We start from the raw sequence: 9,710 nt of genomic DNA, 5'->3' as shown, positions 1-9,710 counted from the left end.
AAGTTCGTTTAAGGGAAACATTTTTAAATATGCATATAAAAGCACCTATTTTATTATGCTAACTACAGCCTCATGATACCAACTGGCAATAGAAGTTTTGGGTGTTGTACCAAGCTGTGCCAATGAGATAAATATAGTAGTAGTAGTAGTAGTAGTAGTAGTAGTAGTAGTAGTAGTAGTAGTAGTAGTAACAACAATAATAATAATAATGATTTCGAATTTTTGGCACAAGGCCAGTAATTTTGGAGAAGGGCTAAGTCAATTATGTTGACCCCAGTGCTCGACTGGTACTGAGAGTGATTGAAGGTAAAGTCGAGCTTGGCGGAATTTGAACTCAGAATGTAAAGACAGATGAGATACTGCTAAGCATTTTGCCCAGCGTGCTAATGATTCTGCCAGCTTGCCACCTTAATAATATATACAGCAAAGATTCTGCTCAATACCACAGATTCGTTTGTCAGTTGCTTGACCTTAACCAGTTGAGCATGTTTCTTAGTGGCTGACGATATGTGCATTTCTGATAACGAGCAGAAGTAGTGGGGGGGGGGGGCATCATAGCCATGTGTTGGGGTTTGGATAATTCACCTTTGGAAACATGAGTGTTTTGTTCAACATTCTTAAAAACCCTTTTTCAGGGACCTTTTGAGTAGGATGGGTTACTCGACCTGAAGAAAATTCTAGCCGGGCCCCACCTGCAAGGTCAGGTGCTGTTTATCTTGATATGAGATCGCCATGTCACACACATATGGTTGTGATGCATGTGTCTGGTGTATCCTTATCAAATGGGTAGTCATGATGTGTATACTGGATTTCATATATTTTACCCCAGTGTCACTTTGATGGCATTCACTGATCTCTCATTCAATAATAATAATCCATGGATAGAAATGCATGTAGCAATGCATAAAAATATTGATTAATTCTACCCGTGGTTTATTATTATTATTACTACATATGCAGGGAGTGGTGAATATATTGTTGTCTAAATTATGCAAAAATAAAAATAACACTGATATCTCATTTTAACAGATATATTTACCTAAATTACATAAAAATATCTTGAAATACTAAAGAGTAAATTTATTCAGTAAAATCGCCCTTGGCTTCAACCATGGCCTCTAGACGACTTTGGAATCTCCTGCAGCTCTTCTGGACAGTCTCCTAGTTTAAGTTGGTTAATGCTGCCATAATCTTTGCCTTCAGTCCATCTTTGGTGTTACAAGGAGTTTTGTTGGTCTCTTGCTCAACTGTGCCTCACACATAATAATCAAGGAGGTTGCAGTCTGGAGAATTAGGTGGCCAGATGTTAGGGGTGATGTTGTAGCAAAAATTGTCTGACAGCCATGACTGGCTTCTCTTGCTTCTATGGCATGGTGCAGAGTCCTGTTGCCAGAAAAAGGATTTTCCAGCCACTACCTCCTCCAGGCACTTGATGTAGGCCTCCATGTTGAGTATGAGGCTATGTGAGAAGATGAATGGAGGCATAAAATCGCCATCATTAGTGATTACTCCAAACATCATGATGACTGGATATTTGATTTTTATCACTCTTGGTACACGTTTTAGGGACATGGCAAGCCAACAGTTGCTTTGTGTGTTCATCATCTGTTTGCATTGGAGCAGTACAGCATGTCATTTCCAAATTTCTGGCAGAGTGAATTGCATCATGGTGCTGTTTTTCTCACAGACGGTGCCCAACTGACCCTACTATACTGTGTAGTTGACAAAATCAAAAACAATGTGCATGCACAAAATAAAAAATATAAAATGGCAACAACTTACCCATCGCACCCTGTATATGTATCTGTCTGTCTGTTTGTATGTATGTATGCATATATGTATGTGAAGTGTATGAGAAGGCAGACTGTAGATTCCCCATTTAGGAAGGTAGTAACTCCAAATAAGAACTATCAGTGTAAGAATAAGAATTGTCAAATAAGACAATTTGGAGAATGTTCTTTATTCCACCATATAAGAAAAGTGAAATGTCTCCAAGATTTGAAATGATACTAGGTCACACATACACTCAGTTTTCTTGGAACTAAACCCTTATTCTGTTGGTGTCTATTAGAACAAATTAAAGTAATGAGTTAGCATAAATGGTTCTGACTGAATAAGATCCAACTGAAACAAAATCATAATCATCGATTTCTCTCGAGTGTGCAATAACTTCAAAATAATATTACATGTAAGCTGTATAAATTCTGATGGGTTTGTATATTGTTTTGGCTATTTAGTCACAAAATCATCCCTGATTAAGCAAACCTAGGGTAACTATCTTATCTTTTTTTCAGATAATGCTTATTTAGGATTACATTGTTTAATGTATCTTTCTTTCTTTTAGGATGATTGAGTATAATTTGAGAGGAATTTGGCTTCTATTTTTGTGGCTGGATGAATATCCATGTAAAAACTCACTTTTTGAATACTGTGCATGTGTATGTGTTTATACATATTCTTCTGTTTTTGAGAAGAGAGTGGATAAAATATTCATATGACCTGACAAGTGGTAGCTATAGGTCCTTATTTTATTGACTTCTCTAGAAAAAAGAATGGAAGTCACCAAATTACAGAACCATGACATAAATACTGGTTATTAACCAGCCATCCAGTCCCATCCTCCTTACCCTCTCCCTTAGGATGTTTACTTGACTAGTTTCACCTATTGACATCAGTACAGGTTATATAGTTCTCAGGTGGGACTCATTTTGTTGATGCAAATGATGGTGGTGGTAGAAGTGATGGCTTTAGCTAGAGTCATGGTGGAGATGGTGACATCTCTACCATGACTTTGTGTTAGTAACATTTTACCAGTGATAGTGATGGTATTATGGACATGGAAACAGTCAAAACTTCCCTGATAGTAATAATCTAGGTCAGAAACATGTTAACTTTGATAGTCCTTTTTTTCTTTCTTGTACTTAAGAGACTTCGTGGCCAATGTGTTCTTACTATTTTAAGATAGTAGAGTGTCGTCGGAGGAAATTCAACTGCTACCTCTAGCTGGTCAACTGACTGCATAGAGACTCCTTTGGTGTTATGATAAAGAGGTTGTTAAAATAATGGTGGCTGCTGTAATTGCAACAACTATAATAGTAACATTGTGTTAGGATCTGTAATTGTAGTGGTGGTGGTGGTGGTAGTGTTTTTAGTTTTGTTTTGTCAGTTTGACTGCAGTGACATTATAAAAAGCTACTCGATATACTACCTGCACTGCACCACATTGAATTTTTCGAACCACCCACCCACCTATTCTGAGAAGTGTTTAACTGTTATACATACATACGTATAGGTGTATGTACGTACATACGTGTTTCCATGAAATTGGATCACTTACAACCACTCTCACACATATGCAGACTGTAAATTATACTATTTTCCTTTATTTGAAGTTGATGAGGTTGCACGCTTGGTCTTTACTGTTAACATGGGCTGACATCGATAGATATCTTTTATTTGTATACACCTGCACCTTTAAATCCAGGTCTATGTAGCCATTTATTCACACGTGCATTTTGGTTTTTAATTAATTAGTCATAAAAGGAAGGTCAGCAGCCGTGTCCTTTTTTTTAGTTCTTTCAAGGTGGTGAGGTTGCTGTTCAGAAAGTGTGGGAACCTTGTGGGACTTGTACCCTCTTTTCTTCATTGTAGTGTTCACTATGCTTTCTGTATCCTTCACATTTCTTCTTTTTTGTTCTCTTTCCCTTTCTCATCCCTACCACTTACTCCCCTTTTTTTTCTCCATTTCTAGCCCAAACTTCTGACTATGCCTCTTTTATATTCTATCTCTCTCTCTCTTCTGTCTCCTCACTCATTGTCCCTCTCATGTATCTACCTCCCTTAGGCCAGACTACAAAATGTAGGGGGGTTAATTTTCTTGTTAAAACTGTATATTTTCTTTCTCCCCCACCACTCTCATCTCTGTTTTCATATGTAAGAAATGCAATAGCTGAATAATTAAACTATCAAACTACAGACCCAAAGGCAGTGAATATGTACAAAGAAATATATTTATTTATTCTGATGTGAAGGCAATTCTTTAGTACATCAAGTGAAAGACTTTACTATATTTGGTTTCTTTTTCTCAATTTCAAGTTCCAGTCTGTGTTGACTTTACCTTTCATCCCACTGGCTTAATGGTTACATTTAAAAAAAAAAATGTATTTATAAGTTAGTGAAGAGGGAAGAGATGGTGCCCATAATCTTTACAGGTTGTATGTGGTTCATATTCAGTTTGGAAGGGAAAATAAGCAGAGAGGAAGTTCCAAAGAGCTGCATTCCAGGAAGAAAGTGTGATTATGTGGGATCTGGGTGATAAGATGCAATCAGAGTGAAAGAAGAGAGACAAGTGTGTCAGATAGGCCCAATTGTAAGAGACATGCAGTTATGTAGCTCAGAGGAGCAAAGATCACTGTAGCAGCAGTAGATAAGAGAGAGAGAGAGAGAGAGAGAGAGAGAGAGAGAGAGAGAAGAAGCATCATGGCTGTGAGCTAAAGTTTGCAGTGTGTTGGTGTGTGAATCTTTGCCGAACATTCAAAAGATAAAGCAGTAAAGACTTTTTGGCACAGAGCCACAAAATTGTAATGAGGATTATTGTTGATTTAAACAATGTCAGTGCTTGACTTATTTTATTAGCTGTGGAGAAAGGTAAAGCAAAGTTAACTTCAGTGATGTTCAATAATATTGAAATATAATTCATTGATACTAACTTTCAGAGAGAAAGAGAGAGAGAAATATTGAAAGATTATATGAAATAAAACTATTTCCTGTGCTTTTCTATATAATAACAATAAACTGAAGTTATATATTTTAAAACGATTTGAAAATTATGTCAATTTTTCAATATCTTATTCTTTTACTGCTTTTGTTTTTAGGTCCAAATTCTACAACTGACCATAGTGATGATGAAGCTTACACTTCAGACAGACAGGTATGAATCTGAACTCATTACAGTTGGTGTTGCACTGTGCACTCAATGTGTTCCCCCACCTTTTTATGTCCTTTAGTCTTTTTTTCTTCTTATTATTAAAGTGCATTTGATATTCCATTAATTTTTTTTTTTATATATAATACCAAATAGGAAAAGGGTTATGCTATAACTTTAAAATACCATTGTTAAATAGCTTTGTGGTACTAAGATTTTTGGTAATTAAGTCTGTCACTTAATTTCCATTTGGAACCATTTCACTTAAATTATTAAAGCTCATGACTTCTTACTTTCTCAAAATTTATGAATCTGAGGCAGCTATAGCTATTAAAGAAATCCTTAGTTGTGACAGGTATCTAATTACATGGCTATGTTATTACCAACCAAAGTTGATATATATATGTTGTTAAAGTCCTTTGGAATAGTAGAAATGTTTCAAATCCAGTTTACCCTTGCTCTATAAATCAAGATTCATGCTTATGTAAAAGAAATCATTATGCCACAGTGTTTTGTGGTGTGGTGTGGTGGTAGGGACAGATCAGTCACCAAGTGGACTGTCTGAGTGATATTTGCCATTCTATATCAAGCCAGCTACCTTGTCCCCCTTGATTTAGAGACAGCCATGTCAAATTATTTAATGCGGTCTTGTGAAAATTTGAGCAAAAAGGAAAATGTTTTTATCAGGATAGATGGGTGGAACAAATAAATAGTCAAACTGTTGTATTTTCTCTTTTGTATTCCTGTCTGATATTCCTAAACAAAGGCCATACTGTTATTTAGTGTAAGTAGACAAGTAGCATTTCAAACACACACACACATTTTATATTTTAGAGTATGACTTCATAAAGCTACTATCAATGAAGGTCAAATGAATGCTGTTCTGGAATGGCAAAATGTTTTAAATACTTATGTTCCTCCCCAAAGCTTCTACATAACTACACTGGTTATACAGAAACTTAGCAAACAAGGAAGTTTCTACATGATTAGTTGATCTGCTCCAAATAGCTGCTAAATCTCCCTCAAATCACATTCTACTGTCTTGCCCAATATACTCCTAAAACAATGGAATGGTTACATTACAGTTGGAATGCTTTTGATTGTAAGTCAGCTCATATAGGTTAACCTTGGGCTAAACAACAACAACTATGTTGTCATAAAAGTAATATTACTAAATATATCCTCTTAGGAGAGGATATATTTAGTAAAATGGACACTACCTCTAGCTTAATCTGTCAGCCAGCTAATTGAATCTTCTTGTGAATACCCTTTTGTTACTATTATTGAAAAACTAACAAAAGTTATTCAATAACATGATGAGGATAATAAGAGCAGTTATTGTTAATAATTATTGTTATTTACATAAACATGGAACCTGAGGTTCTATTTATTGACATAAAAGATTGTTGTGATGTTCAAGCCCTTCTGAAAAGTTTTAGTCTAGAGTTATTAAAAGTGTGAACAATGATTTCTAATTTAGGTTTGATTTCTGAAGATGGTGAAAGGAGTTAGCAGGATGTTGCATTCTGCCTATTTGCAAGACATTAGTATTGAGGTATTGTAGTAATATAGAGATATTAATCATCATATGCACTGAAGGTACATGACTCAGTGGTTAGATCGTCGCACTCTCAATCATAAGGTTGTGAGTTTGATTCCTGAACTGGGTTGTGTGTTGTGTTCTTGAACAAGACACTTTATTTCACATTGCTCTAGTTCACTCAGCTGTAGAAATAAGTTGTGACATCACTGGTGCCAAGCTGTATTGGTCTTTGCCTTTCTCTTGAATAACATTGGTTGTGTGGAGAGTGGGAGGCTGGTATGCATGGGTGACTACTAGTCTTCCATAAACAACCTTACTTGGACTTATGCCTTGGAGGGAAACTTTCTAGGTGCAATCCTATGGTCTATCATGACCAAAAAGGGTCTTTACTTTTACTTATCATATGGATAAAGTAATAATTGTTTCTAATATAGGTACAATGCCAGAAATTTAGGAGAAGAGGGTTTGTCTATTACATTGACTCCAGTACTTGACTGATACTTTATTTTATCAGCTCCCAAAAAACTTTGATAAAAAGCAAAGTCAACCTTGGCAGAGTTTACCCTGAAGACATTGTTACAAGGTGTGGTTACCAGGTGGTGGTTGAGTTGGGTTCAGGTTGTGTATAATGAATGTAAAACACCAGTGAATAATTAACAGAATTTTATTCACTACATATGTTGGTCTTGCATTAAAAATGCAGCAACAAAGTTTTTACCCTGGAAATGACAATTCTGTAGTTATTACAAAATAGTTGGTTAAGTTGGCTCTGTAAATAAGCTGTCACAATAGGAGAAAATACCATGCTGCATTCATGATTGCAAAACTGTAGCCCCTGCATATGCAAAGGAGTCATTACTGTTAAATGCTGCAAAATGAGAATGTGGTTAGTTTAGCTGCAATTACCCACAAACTGAAATTTAGCTTCCAAGCATGCCTATTTATATGCCTTGTTAGGGGATGTTCTAGAAGATTCAAGAAAGTTGCATCATGTGATTCTCAGTGCTGATTGGTCCATAATTTGGCCGATCACATAAAAAGGTTGTTACTAAGCCATGATTTTAACTTGGTTATTTGTTGAATCAGTTTTGAATTTGCTACAACATAAAGGGCTGGAATGCCACAAAGTATTTTGTCTGGTGTTCTAGCAATTCTGCTGATCTGTTTCCTTAGTAATCATCATCATCATCATCATCATCATCATCATTTAACGTCCGCTTTCCATGCTAGCATGGGTTGGACGATTTGACTGAGGACTGGTGCAACCGGATGGCTACACCAGGCTCCAATCTAATTTGGCAGAGTTTCTACAGCTGGATGCCCTTCCTAACGCCAACCACTCAGAAAGTAATAATAACTGTAATAAAGATTTCTAAACTAGCTATGTAGCTTCAGACTTATTGACTGAATCTGAGAAGCTGTAAAGTTTATACATTTCTTGAAAGTGTAATATACTTAAGCCAAATGGTTCCAAGTGAAATTGTGTTGCAGACATTGTTTGCTGAGAATTTTAGCAGTAGTCATGATTTTTAAGTTGTAAATGAAGCTTTAAATGAAGGGCTGACATTGAGAAGTTGCAGGTTAGTTTTCCCTCCGTCATTCTTTAAATATCGAGTTAAGCTGCCTTGTAGTAAGGATTGAAAAAGATTAAACAGAGCATTGATATGGGACCTTGTTCCAAATTGGAGTACAACTTGCTCTATCAAACTTACCTAGAGCATAGTCCTCGTGGTCATTTTCTCTCTAGAAGTTTCAAATCTCAAGTGAATTCATGTTGAAGCTATTCTGCTACTTCAACTTGACTTACAACATTGAATGAACTATTGTGGCCATCGCAACAATAACAAAAAAAGATGAGATGAAACTATTTTAACCAGGAATTGGAAACTAAACTAATTTCCAGTGATATTAATATTTTTAAAGATAATTCCTCTTAAGTTGTGTATAAATTTATAATAGCATAATGGTTAAGTTACTGGACTGATATGCCAGTGGTCGTCATTTATATCTGAATGTTTGGTTGTTGTCTTGAGATTGATTGGTGGATATAGTATAATGATTGATAGTCATTATATTCAGCCCTGCTGAAGCCAACCTATGATGTGTAGGTAGCAAATGAGAGAGCCGGACCTACAAAGGAACCACTGTATGATTGCTCAACATAGTAGACAAGGTGGCCAAATCTTCTTCAAAAGACACCCTGCTATTTTAAAAATGGAAGGAGACATTGGACATGTACCTGACCAGGAAAAGATGGAATAGTCATGGCTGAATTGCCTTGAATCGTATGTCTTGTTAATCAGGATTGGCCTTGGGGTTGTACTACCAGAACAACAAACAATATATGGTTGATGTTTGTTAGCATAGTGCTTTAATCAAACACAAGACTGGATTAAACTTTATTAGAGCTTGGTAATTATACCTGTTATATAATTTCTTTTAATTACTTATCCTAATTGTGGAAGATGCTGCAGTTTAGAAATGAAATTCTTAGTCAACCAAAATCTACAACTTGGTTTCAGTTTCCAGTTGTAACTAATTTGCATCAAATTACTTGTTTCATCAACACCTTTACGAAAGGCATAAGCACCACAACTTCCCCTTCACTTTCCTCTGAAACCAGTTAATCGTAGGGAGGACTGCTCATAGCCAAGTAGAAATTACAAACATTTGATACCTGCTTGTATTTATTTTACTTATCAGTTTGTTTGTTTGTTTTTTGAAACCTGTTTGTTTATGTTTTTGATTTACATATATCCTAGATAAAACCAGAAGGATGTTGAAATAAACAGTTATGTCCTACATACCTGAAACACCGCTTGATGTTTGGTATTTCTTCCACCTACCTAGTCCTATTCCCCTAACTGTACATTTTAATTAAACTAGCTGCCTTCAAGGTTTGGTGTTCGTTGTAGCAAGAATTATGATGATGATAATCATCATGATGGTAGTGAAGATAGTGAAGAGATGTAAGAGTTTTCTTGAGAAAGGAATATCTTGTAATGTAACTTTGATATATAAAAAAAAAAAAACCAACAGTAACTCCCTAATTACAATGCCATCAAAATTATCAAATGTTTTTTCCTGTAAAGACTCATCCCCTCCCCTCCTAAAAATCCTTATACATACATAAATACATTTACATCTATACTTAAGAAGTGTGGTGTTATTTACAGAATTGTTGTGTTGTGTTAGCTTTAGTCTCTCTCTCTCTCTCTCTCTCTCTCTATATATATATATATA

General features: G+C 35.7%; 1 protein-coding gene across 6 annotated transcripts in view; it reads left to right on the top strand.

Moving 5' to 3' along the window:
* Window positions 1-9,710, top strand: part of LOC106868823 (dematin) — a 154,568-nt gene that overhangs the window by 82,226 nt on the left and 62,632 nt on the right. For all 6 annotated transcript variants that reach the window (XM_014914247.2, XM_014914245.2, XM_014914248.2 and 3 more), the window contains one exon: window positions 4,875-4,930. In XM_014914247.2, the coding sequence (XP_014769733.1) occupies window positions 4,875-4,930 (56 nt within the window). The remainder of the gene's footprint in view (window positions 1-4,874; window positions 4,931-9,710) is intronic.

Source organism: Octopus bimaculoides, chromosome 2 (assembly GCF_001194135.2).
Source record: "Octopus bimaculoides isolate UCB-OBI-ISO-001 chromosome 2, ASM119413v2, whole genome shotgun sequence".
In the NCBI taxonomy this organism is placed as follows: Eukaryota; Metazoa; Mollusca; class Cephalopoda; order Octopoda; family Octopodidae; genus Octopus; species Octopus bimaculoides.
This window is presented reverse-complemented; position numbering and strand designations above follow the sequence as displayed.